Source organism: Phlebotomus papatasi, chromosome 2 (genome assembly GCF_024763615.1).
Source record: "Phlebotomus papatasi isolate M1 chromosome 2, Ppap_2.1, whole genome shotgun sequence".
NCBI classification, from domain to species: Eukaryota; Metazoa; Arthropoda; class Insecta; order Diptera; family Psychodidae; genus Phlebotomus; species Phlebotomus papatasi.
In genome coordinates, this window is record NC_077223.1 from 16,330,152 (window position 1) to 16,344,442 (window position 14,291).

Below are 14,291 nucleotides of genomic sequence, written 5' to 3' on the forward strand. Positions count from 1 at the left end.
GTAATTGCATAATTTTGCCTTTACTAACAATATTTCATTATTTACTTTCACTGAAATTGTATTGTTTAAGATTTGAAAATTGATTCGAAAGTTTACTGCCCAGGCTGCCGTAGCCTTTCGAGAATTAACATATCATTGTTTCAATATTGGAAATAGAGATTTAACCAAATATGTTAACCTAATTTATACAACAAAAATATTTTAAATAAAATTATTTAAAAACCAAGTTGTAGAATTTTTTCAAAATCCAAAAACTTTTTGAAAATTTTTATTTTCAACATCAAAAACACAAATTTTGTATGAAATTTTCTTCAAAACTATTTACTTCTTTTGAAATTGATGCTTTTTCTGGACTTTTTACTATTTCGTTTCGCATTTAAAAGTCCTTTGCTTTTTCCATTGACTACCCCCTTTGCTGCCAGACGACAATTTTGCACTTTTGTCGAGGGGTGAATAATAGAATAGAATTTATGGCACAATAGAAGTATGAAAAATTATATTTTCTCCACTTCTAATTGCAAAAGTCATCACAATGACAATGTCTATGAATTTATATATCTCTAACTATTGCTAACAAAATAATCTTCAATTTATATATTCAGAAGAAGAAAAATGAAAAAAAAAAGATATGGAAAAGGGGCTATTTCAGTCGATATTTCTAGCTTTAAACTGAAATGGAGGTTTGTATAAATGGAAAAGTTGTAAAAGAAATAAACTGCAGCCACGAAAACTACTGAACATATAGAAATTTCATATTTCATTTAACAATATGCTTTTTTTACCTAATTATTCTATTTTTTATTGATTTTTTTTCCTCAAATTCACTCTCTCTTCACCTTTCTCTTAAATATACATCCACTTGGAGGAATAAACAGTAGAATTCAAGTGGTCCAAACCCATTCAGAGCACAATTCCAGCCTTGATTTATTTTCCAGGATCGTTGGTGTTTTATTTCCTGTTTCTCCAGATAGATTTTTACGGGAGGGGATTTTTGGGCTTGAAAAATTAATTTCACGTCGTTCAATTATGAAATTGGCGGTTTAGCGCTGAATCCACAAAAATGGCATTAAAATAAATGAAAATATACAAAAGAATCCCAGATAAATCCGCGAATGTGTGATAAATGCTAGTGGTTGGGAATTATATTAATTTTATACTGTATTTAATATCAGTAATCGTACCCAAAATTGTTCCCCATATCTGTTTTAATTTTTGGGAGAATCAGAATTCTACTGCAATTGTGTATTTCACTTTAATTCACAATTAATATTAAATTGTTCTTCTATAAATACTTTTATACAAATTCCTCATAGAATATGAAAATAGTAATATATTCAATAATTCTCATTTACGCTGTTTTACATTCATTTCTTTTTCTCTCTCTCAAATTTCACCATTTTTTTGTCACTTAAAGGATTTTTTTTCTATAATTTTTTATCCATTACTCTTATTGCTTTTCAGAAGATGCAGAATTTCTTACTATTTTTTTTTCTCATCTTGCTAATTATATTTTGCATCTTCTTTTGACTTACATTTGCACTTTGACTTTGCACATTTTTCTTCCAAGCTAATTTTATACACAAAACAAAATTCCTGCGAACAACTAGACCGCACCTCCCATGCTCAACTGCTTCAAGTTCTTTCCAACATGGGATTTTCCTTGCAAATTGTCAAAATTCATTTAATGAATTTTCATTTAATAATACTCAATAGTCAATTTTGAGGTTGGGCTTTATAAACAGAATCTTAACAGAATCAAAAGCAAGAATATACGGAAGTAATTCCAACCTATCTACGCCATCTAACTGTATACGTAACTTAAGGACCAATGCTATGAATGTAAACACTGCATTTTTATTAGATTAAATCCTAAAACATATAATATCTAACTTTCTTGTTTTCATTAAGCTCGAATCACCATAAAAATATAAGGGATCTTTAAATCTACAGAGGACTATTGAATTTAAAAATTAGGTTATGGTTGTAACAGATCTCAGAAACAGTACAAGGGCAAAGCTTCGTTTTAAGAACAAAGAATTAATTAGGTAAACTGAGTCTTTAGCTTAAAATCATCTAAAAGGTTAACAGAAGGCCACAATTATTTCATAAAAATAGGAAGGTAGTAACTTTACTGATTGACGGGTCCCTAAAATATATAAAAAAAAGTATTCCGATTTAACTTAGCAGTTTTATTTACTAAATCGTCTGTCTAGATACAGAAGAGTCTTCTAAATTCGAACGTTTCGGGGGTATAAATGATACTTCTCATGACCATGTCACATATAAGATTAATATTAAGATTAATACTTTCTGAACTGCGAGAATGGCAAAAAAAGATAGCAATTGTTTTATCTTGCCTCTCTCTCGCATTTCCCCTCTGCGTACAAAGTTGGAAGCCATACAATCGCCCGAAAACCAACCGAATCACAGTTGGCACGCATGGAAAATTGCTCGAATTGCCTATAATACGATTCAGAAAACAATTAATACGAACAGTAATATCTTACTCATCTTATTACTCCACTAGAGTGTACTCTTTCTAACACACGTGATCTTGCATTTGAAATTTTGCATACTATATACCTCTCTCTTCGGCTTTTATTAATATTAATATTAATCTTATATGTGACACCACGGTCACCTCCTAAATTCAAACGATATTTCCAAAACTAACAGAATTTATGTGGAATTAAATTGTACTTCGAATCAAATACCCGGACTTTCTTACAAATCTTTATGGAGACGTTTCGATTTTCATTTTATACGATCATAATGCACGTAAATATTCAGGAAACAGCACAGAAATATGGTTCTCAATCATCCAATTTTTCATATTTATGAGATTCAAATTTGAGAGACTACTGTAGTCAATTGAAGATATTTAAAAGGTTTGCTGCAATACTATTCATTTATAAATTAAATACAAAGAGGAGTCCCCCAAAATAAACATTTTTCGATCTAATAAAGTAAAGCTAAGTTGAACGATTGTTGAAAATGCCAACTATAGAATAACGCCAGAATCGTGTAAAACATTGAAAATATTCATTGTAGTATTATGCCCAACGCACAGTAACTTTTGTTGTGTAAACATGTTTTTGACATTACAATGTGATTGAGTGAGATCTAGATCTAGTCATCTCGCTTACTCTTATAGAAATTTTTTAAAACATATTTTCAAACGAAATTTATTGTGCGCTGATCATTATGCCCAATGCACAATAACTTCTGTTTGTAAACATGTTTTCAAAATTTCCTATGAGAGAGAGAGAGATGACTAGATCTCAGTTTTATTCACTCTCATTGAAATGTCAAAAACATATTGACAAAACAAAAGTTATTGTGGGTTCAACATTACAAATTTAATCATGAATTCTAAATAAGCTTCTGTTCAATGATTTGAGGAAGGTTTACTTGAAAATATTGAAAGACTTACAGTACCGCTGCCGTACGAGAACTATCAAAAATGGAAACGTAACAGTAACGGACTCTCGACGGTCAGAGACTCAGGGGTTATGCCGTTAAATCGGTTGTGATGCCGATAGGTATTCATAACAGAGATAATTGAAATACATTTGTGAATTGTGTGATGAAAAATTACGTATATGATTTTCCTATATTGCTAAGTTAAATCGCCAATTTTCATACTTAACTGCTATGAAGATCTTTTAGTTAAGATACTCCCATGAATTTTCATTTGAATTAACCGAAATGCTAGAGATTTTGGAAGACATTATTGAAAAGGTACCTCAACATTGTAGAGGTTCCCACTGAGTTTCTAAGTGAGATAAGTGGATGAAAGTGACCCCAAGAAAATGCACTTCTAATTGGTACGTAGGTTCCTAAATATGAATTGTGGAGAAATGATTTTTAGGTTGTGAATGAAAAAATAATGCTAGTTATAATTAACCTACAAAATTTAATTTTTTCTTAACTTGTAAAATCACTTAATCTTCGCTATCTATGAGATACTATGTACAGAAGGAAGGATTGGTCGGATAACGCGCGAAAGCTCATAAGTTTCCTCAATTGCGACTTGTTGCAGTTGAGAATGGGATGTGCGCCAGATGTATGTTCTTTTGTTGCGAAAGAGCCTTGGCTGAAAGGGTTGAAGGTGCACCCGGAGTTGCCTTGGGTCCACTTTACCTGTAAATGTGGCCGATGCCTGGGAGTCATACGTAGACTACATGAGGTGCAGGGGCAGCCTTCGGGGGTGGCATTCTTCTGTGGTCGAAGTAGTCGAACTTCTCGTAGTGATCTGGTTCCTCGCGATCTGCCTCCTTGATGGGAATCTCCCAGGGTCGGAGGGTTCGGTACTCGCTCGTGAGTGCCTGGGCTTGGAGGTATCGCTCCAGTTCCATCTTGTCGATCTGCTGCGGTACAATCCGTTCATTGACGTTTTTCCTCTCCTCGACTATCCGCTTCCGGCGCCGGGCGAATTGCAGATACAGCACCACACTCACCCCAGCCATCGTGACGAGCAGTACAGTAAGCACAGCACAGACGATGGTCACAAGACGAGCTGGACACTGGATATCTCCCTCGGACATATCTATCAGTCTGTGGCGGACCTTTACAGAGTCCTCCACAATATCGCATCCAATAGCTTCACTGTCCAATGTGAGGCTTCCACTTCTTGTCGCATCTCCAGCACCCACCTCCTCCTCTTCCTCATTCACCAGTCGCCACAGCCAGAGTAAGGAGCAATTACACTCGAGTGGATTGTCCGCCAACTGGAGTCTCCTTAGCTGATCCAGTGGGAATTGCACAGCATCGAGTGTCTTCAAGCCATTTCCGCGCATCGACACATCCATGAGGTTGGGATTCCCATGGAAGAGACGCGGTGGCAAGTCGTAGAAAGCTTGATTGGCGTCCAGTGTGATTCGCTGTAGATGGGTATTGTCAACCAAAGCCCTAGACAATGGGAAGAGAAAAAAATCAGAAAATCCGATTAGGGAGCTGGATAATTCACCGAGATAAATCACATTGATTTCTGCCTAGCCACCCAAAGGATTAGTCGACGTATTAAAATCGTTTATGAGATGTGTGTCCACAGAGATGGGATTTTCTGTCCCTCAACTGTTAACCGATTTGTACTCACACATGCTCCCTGGAAAACTCACAATTTTTCCCTTGGCCAGGTGCAGCACGTTGGACAAAAATTGAATGGTAAATATTTGCCAGGAGGATGGTAGATAAAATCTGCAGGCAATTATTAAAAATCCACGTGATTTTCATCACAATATCATCATGGTAAAATCCCTATCTATTGATTTAGGTCCCCTGACGAAAATAGCTTGAAGTTTAATATGACTTTAGAGAAAAATCCACTCTACTTAAGCTTTTCAGACGGACTGTTTGAGTATGATGATGGATTAGGAATTTTGAAATTTAATTTGAAAGATTATTTTACATCCTTTATTGTTGAAAAATTGGAGAAATGGGTCATGTAGATTTGTAAAAATAAATAGGCTAGCTGAAAAGCCACTCTTGGTTGTCGACCGTAGGGATATTAAAGGCAAGTCAAGGTGGGAATTCGGTCTATTTTCTTGTTCTTTAAGTTATTTTCTTAGTCAACGTTTCGATCTTGGATGGGATCTTCTTCAGGGCATCAAAAATCCAGAAGAAGAATTATCAGGCACAGGCAAATATTTGGGCACTACTTTCTACCAATTCTGCTTTCAACACTTCCTCGTCCATCATCAGTGGAAGACTCCACTGGTCCACTAAGGACGTAAGTAAGTAAGGCAAGGAAGGGCCCAAATAGACTCAGGCTGATCCTTGAATTATATCGCTCCTTGGAAATTACAAGGGCCAACTAATTTTCGGCCATTTTTCAGGAGACATCATGAAAAATTCAACTTTGTGTAAATAAGTATCTCAATTAAATGACTGAACAAAAACAATTTATTTCTTTTCTATTTGTATGAGCACTAATGTAAACATCGAAACTTTTATATTTTTACCTTTCAAAATAGGCTTTTTAATGAGTTAGCTCCTTGTCGTTCTTAATGATGTTTAAACTTTTGCTGAAATTAGAATGACAAGGGATCAACTTGCTTGAGTTAGTCCCCTGTTTCACAAAAATTTGAACGATGAATATATTTTGTGCCCCTTTACTTCAAACAAAATTATGCAAGTAATTAAAAAGATTAAAATCTTGAAAAACTTTTCTAATAACGAACTTTAATGACTTATATCATCTGAAAATTTATTAAATTGTCTTTCTAAGTGTATTAAAATCTCAAAATCGCAAAAAAGTGAGCTGACCCCTTGTAATTTCCAAGGAGCGATATATCTGGCAGAGTTGTATGCAGTCGCAGCTCTTTCGGTGTTCGCCAGAGAATTATGATGCTATTCCAATGAAAAAGTGACCATGTTTTTTTTAGCACATTACTGTTCTCAAGTACTAAAATAGACCATGACTGTTCCCATACGTCATTTCAAGGGAAATAATGAGTAGAGAATATTAATATGCTGCTTTCCGAATTTTCACCACTGAGCATTCACGGGAAAACTCATGGAAAACCTGGGAAAACCTGCGGTTGAGGCTAAAGTTACCAACTCCCGACCATCCAACTGCATCACACCACCAATCTAACATGGCAGGTTACTCCACACTGACTGAATGTCAGATGGTATTGTGATCAGGTGAAAACTTGCTCCGATGGATTATTCGAATTCGGATTTCAGTTGAACTTTTCTTTTGTGTTGGTTCCTGTCATCACTATTTGGTGATTTTGGAACACGACAAGGACGGGGTAAAATATGAAGTTTTGTGTAGAGACAAGAACCTTACATCTTGTCAATCATGATAAAGAAAATGTAGAAAATACTATGAAAGTGGAAACATTAAATTAATCTTGTCGATTTCCCAACTGAAATCCGAATTCAAATATTCCCGCCAAGCATGCTTTCACCCGATCACAATGCCATCTGACGTTAATTGAAATAACATGTGGGAACAGTCATGGACTTTTTAGTACTTGAAAACAGTAATGTGCTAAAAAAACATGCTCAGTTTTTCATTGGAATAGCACCATTAGTTCTTTTTCAAATCAAGAGACTCCGAATTCTTGCCAAAGCTTTCAAACCTTGGTGTGGGTCTTCATGGTCTTCATCATTCGCTCAATTACTGCCACTTTAAGCAGACGAAAGACGGTTTTTTCAAACTGTAAAAATGGTTGTAATTGACCCACTGATGAAGATCCACACCAAGGGTTGAAAGCTTTGGCAAAAATTCGGAGTCTTTTGATTTCAAAAGAACGAATTCTCTGACGAACACCGGAAGACCTGCGACTGCTGATCATTGGGAATATTTAGCATGTAAAATTTGGCAGTAAAGGATCAGAAAAAGTAGATTTATGCAAAGGACCTCTAATAGTCGATCCTAGGCACGAATTACTATATTCCTGGATAGTAGGTAGAGATTTTTGTGTCCCATAGTAGTGCAAATAAACCAAATAAAAGTGCAACCAGGAATGATGCGATTTGATGCTGAGGAATGAAAATGTAGGATTTAAGTGATTTTCAGTCTTGAGAATATCAAGAAGCAAGAGTACGACGTCTTTATTCGTACTTTTATTCACTTTAGATAGATAGATAATTTATTTCATCAACAATGTCTTAATAGCGCGTTACAATAGGATTTTTGTGAGATGTTTGAGAGTTTGCGTCCACCGCCGTCTTAGCGTTGGTGCTCAACCTCCAGAGCAAAACGGTGGAAAAGCTTTTTCGTAGGTTGTATGCCATGGTAAATTATTCATCAAATTTATGATAAAAAAAAACACCTTGTAAGAAAATCTTTTCACATAAAATCGTAAAGAAAAAAAAAACAGGAAAAACACTGATCTGTCCAACTTGCGCGGTTTTAAGCATTATGAGAGAACAATGAGAACGGCTAGCTCAAACTGAGCTGTGAGCCATTCGGGCATACGCCCAATTGTAGAGGGAAATGTCACTTATATTATTTTATTAAAAAAAAAAGAAAGATTAAACCAATAATTAAATTTCATTCCTGAATATCATTAAATAAATAACAAACGCAGAAATTAAAAAAAAGCAAGACCAAATCAAACAGGTCATCTAATCATCAGAATAGCCTCATAGGATCAGAGGAAATATCACGCCGCACAGACCGCCCCACCCCCATTATTATGATTTACACTATTATGGGACACAAAAATGTCTACCTACTATTCAGGAATATAGTAATCCGTGTCCTAGGTCATCATTGTATGACCGTTTGAGATACATTTTCACAGTCCAAATTTTGTAGGATAAATGTTTTCGAGGATTAGTCTATTTGGACCTTAAGGATGAATGGTTCTTCCTTGATATTCCTATCGGCATTAGCTCTTATTTAGGATTTAGAATATTCTTTGAAATTGTTTTCAGTAATTGAACTTCCAAAACTATTTCATTTATTTCCCAATATATTTCTCGCCAAAAATGTAGTGCGAGAATTATTAAAAACATCAAAAGTATATTCTTTTGTTTTAATCTTTTTCTTAATGAACTGTATCAACCAATCGCCTCTGAAAGGGTTAAACGATTTCCTCAATGGGTGAATGGGTCAAGCAACAGCTTTCTACAAGTTCTGTAAATAACTAGAAGGATGTGCAATGTACATTTGATGTAAATACCGAAATATGTTCATAGATTGTTTCGATGGTTCTGAGAAATATTTCTCAATCTGCACATTCCCATACGACGACGCTTAAACACCTGTTTCTTGATTGAAATTCATCTAAAGCATGTGAATCTGTAATGCTGCTGCATTGTGCCCAGTGAAAATGGGATCTATGTTGTTTGGGAGGGTAAGGGGCAATATCGGGTGTTTTCCATTGAGGCACATTCATCTGGGTGTGTATAGTGAGTTATTGAAAGGGCCAGAACTGGTCCTGGCACTGGCAGTCGAAGAGGGATGTCTTGGGAGGCGTTTCTGGGGAGTAATTTACGGGACACTGGAGCAAATATCTTGAGGTTGTCATTCGATTTGGGTGCTTCCATTGTGGTGAACGGGTTAAAATTGGTGCTCTCGACCCATTTTCCATTGAGGAATGATGCTTGTTGCCGGAACCTGATGGGGTTTGGGGATAAATCCATCAGTGGACACAAAACATGCCTCCCTAAAGCTGGGATATAAATATAGAAGGGTGTGTATCTAGTGTCGCACAAAAGATCCTGTTTACCCGTTCCGATTACTCGGGAATTGCACAATCCTGAAATTGTGCGATAGCTTAACAGTCGCCGAGGGTTTAATATTACAATGCCCAAACATATTGCTGATTGTACTTTCCACAAGTCCACTCGTCCCCACGCGGATGCCACAGCAATAGACAATGGCCCTGGGTGGCTGCATCATCCGGCCGTGTGGACAAAGGATGCGAAGAGCTCAACAAATTACTGAACGAGATGGACACAATGAGGATTCGGAGATCATTTGCATATTAAATTCTTCTGCAGCTTGTTTACTTGGCGCCCAGAGTCCGGGGCTTCTTTATAAAATTATCAAATTTCCCATCCACATAGAACTGGGCAGTTTTGGGGAGAGAAAATTGAAACTATATACCAAGGGGGAGAATGGTATCAGACACACTGTTTAAATTCTTGAGCAAACAGCATGCTTAATATGCGGGAGATGTACATGAGGATACCGAGGGATTTGCCAGGATGTTGGAATGCTCAGGGAGGATGCCTTTCAATTTGGAGACAAATGGGCGAATCTTGTGAGATATACGAGATCCACCCAAAAATTTCATCCCAACAGATAAACTGCTTGTTGTACAAAAGGGACCCTTGTTTGGTTTTTCAGCACAAATTTCAATCAATAGACCTTAGTTTAATTTCTAGTGTTTCTCACAGCTCAAGTGTTTATTGGTATTACAGAGATTCTGAGGTGTTGAGGTTATGTCAATTGAAAATTGTGTTAGATTATTTTTATGTGTAAATTATAGGTAATTTGTAATAAAAAAAATAGCAATAAACCTTTAAATTCATTCATAATTTGTATATTTAATACAGAAATATTCAGAAAATTTCAAATTTGAGGTTATGTCAATTAAAAAGTTAGGTTACTTAGAATATTTTGATGTTATTTTACTTTACTTTTTTTACTTTAGGTATAATGGCCTCTACACACTAAAGAAATTTATGTTCATATTGAAGCAAATTCTAGGACAAACTCTTCAGTATGGACCAAGGGGTAGATATTAGGGTCAGAAGTGGTGTACAGCTGAAAATGAAATGTTTGGAAATCTTTGGAAGTGGGAGTGTCCGAAAATAAAGCCTTCTCTGTTTAATTCCGAATTTTACAAACTATAGGGTGGAGTCTACACTTATGGATGTTATACACTTATGGACAGCGTGCAAAAATCTTAAGTTCTTATGTAAAACAGATTTCGAAAAGTTATAAAATTATTAGTTTATGATGAAATTAACAATTCTTTTGACTTTTAAAAATCTGTTTAATGTAATAACTTAAGATTTTTGTGTTGTCCATAAGTGTGTAAAACATCCATAAGTGTAGACTCCACCCTACTCTACTTTTAGCTCAGATTTTAAATTCGAGCTGCAGGATATTCGAATAAGTTTTGTTGACATTTTAGAAGTTCCGTTGATAATAAAATGGAGTAAATAGCGCTAAAATTTATCATAGCCTAATTTGTGTTGTAACTTCTCCAAGGAAATATTCAGTTGATGTTTATAAATTAATTCATAATATTTATTAAAACGTGTATAATACGATAAATTTTGACCATTGAAAAATGGTTTTCAAAAATTTACAAAAATATTTTTGGAAAGATAATTTTATTAGGATTTTTCTGGAATTTTGGTTTTTTTTTTAGACCAATGGCTTCTCGCCGAATTCTCGCAACTTCTTAATTCTCTTCATTTAGGAGTTGAAAAACCCGTCTCCACGGTATCGGATGGCTTTCTTAAACTTCCTCGCAAAATTCGGCCAGTTTTAGGCTGTCTGGCCCCTCTTCCTGAGGATTTGTCTTCAAAATTTCCCAGTATTTCTCAATTTTCCGGATTGCAGGACAGGTTAAACATCTTTCTGGTAGCTTAGAATCCTTTAGAAAGATGATCGTTGAGTTTCTGTGATTTTGTTTTAGCACTTTAATGCTTTTTGTCGGTTATCAAACCATGTCTCTTCTTGATTTTATGGACCAAGCTTCAACGTATTCCTATCTTTTTGCCAAGATATCACACGGAAAGATTGAGTTGTTTCTCGAAAAACTCAAGCACTTTCTTTCACATTCCCTTGTCTTGAATTCCAGGCTTTCGGCAACTTTCTTCTGGCTTCTGAGCAACAGTCTCGAGAGATCCTTGAACCGAATTATAATCTGCCAAACAGTAGAGTGTCTCCTTTTCCGATTAATTTCGCTATTTCAGCATAACTTGCATTTAGATTTTTGAGATTATTGTCAACTAGGGGGAGGTGGGGCTACTTTGAGCTGTGGGGCTAGATTGTTATACGACTTTTTCGCCTATTTTTAAATGAAGCTGGGCCTTACAATTATTTTATTTAGATCCACAATTATTTTATCTATCCAAATTGCATCATGTTAAAACCCAGTTTCCATTAGAAATATGCGAAAAAATCGTATAACAATGTAGCCCCACAGCTCAAAGTAGCTCCACCTACCCCTATTAATATTTGCATGCTCCAGTTCCGGAGTACAGGATTTGCCGGATCATGTGCTATATTTAAACGGGTATGAAGTCTTTGGGATTAACGGCAAAGAAGTAAGAACGTGGTGGTGCATGGGGTTTTGAGAGTAACCTTAAAAACATGTCGCTGATCCGACCGCTACATTGTCTATTTTTAAGAGTTACTCAATTAACTTTTTCAAATGTGATAAGAAACTTTTAGCCGATTGATCAACTTTTGGAAAACAATTATTTTTGATACGGTATTAAATATTTTTTTTTTTAGAATTGACAGCAAGGCATTTGCAAAAAGAAAAATTTTAAAAAGTATTTTTTTATCATTGTTTCCACCTAATATCTCTAATATAACTTTGTCAAGAAATTTATGGCCGATACTGTGCTAAATTAGTTGTTGCACTCGTTGAACTCATACTTTTGTTCTCTTACAGACTTATAAACACAGTTTCAATAAATTAGAAACGACAATATATTTTTTCATAACGCTTTTTTCCAAAAGTAGCTTCAATGGTCTCTTAGAAAATTCTGTTGGTCATAAAACACAGATAATATTAAATTATCGTTAGTGTGGAAGACCATCTGCTGTCAGAAATTCAAAATATAAGCAAAATATATAAAGGTTAATTAGATTTTTCATAATAATTAAATAAATTATTGATTTGTAAGTATGAGAAGTGCATGGGAGTGCAAGAAATGCTGGAAGTATTGGAGCATTTTTAGGAGTCTTCCGAAATGTTGGAAGTGTAAAGGGCTCTTCTATACAAATTGTGGAAGTGTCTGGAAGTAGTGTACACATTTTCACCCTAATATCTCCCCCTTGGTATGGACATAAATTTTTCTAGTGTGTAGAGGCCATAGACTATAATTTGATACAAGAATTGAATGATGTGATTTATGATTTCTATTTATAAACAGAACTCTTAAAAATCGAGTAGAAATTTTGTATATTGATTAATCTTGATTAATTTAGAGGTTAGACAATCTCAAAATCTTAATCACTTAGACTACCACAAATAATTCACCGGAAGGAATGCCGAAAAACTCGTTAGAAAGTTAATTCACTGGTTTTAAATACTTGAAGAGCTTTTTCGAGTATATCCATAACAATCATGCTTAAATTTATCTCTATCCCTAAACCCATTTCTCGGCTTGTAAGATTGCCTTAAGCCCTCACGGGGGATGATTTTCGATTTGCGAACCGTCTAATGCAAATTGCTTCAGATTAAACATATCCCTTTCCTGAGTCTAATCCTTTCAAATTGACTCGGGAAGAATTATTTCCATTGAGTGTGAATAAATTTCCGTGTGTGTTTTTGGCTTGTACAAAACCCTTCCTACCATAAACCTCCCTGGGTTTTCAATTTACTGAGGGAGGGACAGTCTCTTGCAGCTATTTACGATTAATTAGCATGAACAAGCAATTAATGTTTACTCACCGTGAATCAATTCGAGTCAAGCGTTCGAGACGATCGAGGTGCAATTCCCGCAAGTTGAATAAATTCAATAGTGCCACCGCGGGTAAATATGAGAAACTATTTCCACTCAGTGATAAATTCGTTAGATTCGACAGCTTTGACAATTGTACAGTTGGCATCACCTGAAATGAGGGAATGGTTTGAGGGTGGTTAGGGAAAATTTAAATAAGACACCACTATTAAATTTATTTGCACTGTGAGAGTCACAAGAGACATTTTCAGAGCTTTATGATCTGGCTATGCAGTTTGAAATTCAATTAGAAATTTTACCAACTAGCACTTTCAATATTTACAGACAAAACATTTCATTTTAAGGGTTGTTCACAATTTTCCAACTTACACAATTTTACCTCTGTATTTCTTGTTTTTCCAAATACTCATACCCTTACTGGGAAAATACTGTTACATATGCAACTAGCACCAATTGGCAGCAACGGAACCAACATTCAATAAGTCAATATTTAGAGTCATAGCTCTAAAAAGCATTTCTCAGTTTTTTTTCTAATAAAAATCTAAAGTAAGACATTTTGAGTTAATTTTCAAGATAAACCTAGAATATCTCATTGAATCTTATATTATTTAACTATTTAAATATCAGCAATAATAAATTCGAAGTTTTTCTATATTTTGAAATTTTGGATCCTTAAAATTGAAAATTTTGAATATAACTTGTAGGGATTTTCCAATGGTTTTCCTTCTTTTAACTTCTTGTAACTGGTAATTTTTAACCTGGATATAAATAATCAAAAAACAGATTATTTTTTATTATTTATCATCATTCGACATCTTTAGAGATGTACAAACCAACCATATGTCTTTCAAATGGCATAACCTAAGAATATAACCGGATTAACCCTTTAAGGACGATTGGAACACCGGTGTCCCATAAAGAAAATAATTTTTCCTGACTACCTAAAATTATTTTTTTCTTATGTTTGTACGTAATTGCAAAGTAAAAGGTTGAAGGAATCTAGGGTATTTTTTGCAAATCTCCAGCTATTTGATATATAGTAAATATTTAAGCTCAAAAATGGCGAATTTTTAAATTCTCAAATTCATAATTGATTTTATTTATTTTTTATACTTTCAATTTTTTTTAAGCAAAATCCTTTTGGCAATAAAATCTACAATACTCATACGTAA

General features: G+C 34.9%; 1 protein-coding gene across 1 annotated transcript in view; it reads right to left on the reverse strand.

Moving 5' to 3' along the window:
• Positions 1–1,227: 1,227 nt before the first annotated feature.
• Positions 1,228–14,291, reverse strand: part of LOC129802802 (protein slit) — a 133,215-nt gene continuing 120,151 nt past the window's right edge. Inside the window, exons 4-5 of the mRNA XM_055848903.1 lie at positions 13,110–13,270; positions 1,228–4,911 (exon numbers count right to left, since the gene is read on the reverse strand). Of these exons, the coding sequence (XP_055704878.1) occupies positions 4,170–4,911; positions 13,110–13,270 (903 nt within the window). The 3' untranslated portion in view covers positions 1,228–4,169. The remainder of the gene's footprint in view (positions 4,912–13,109; positions 13,271–14,291) is intronic.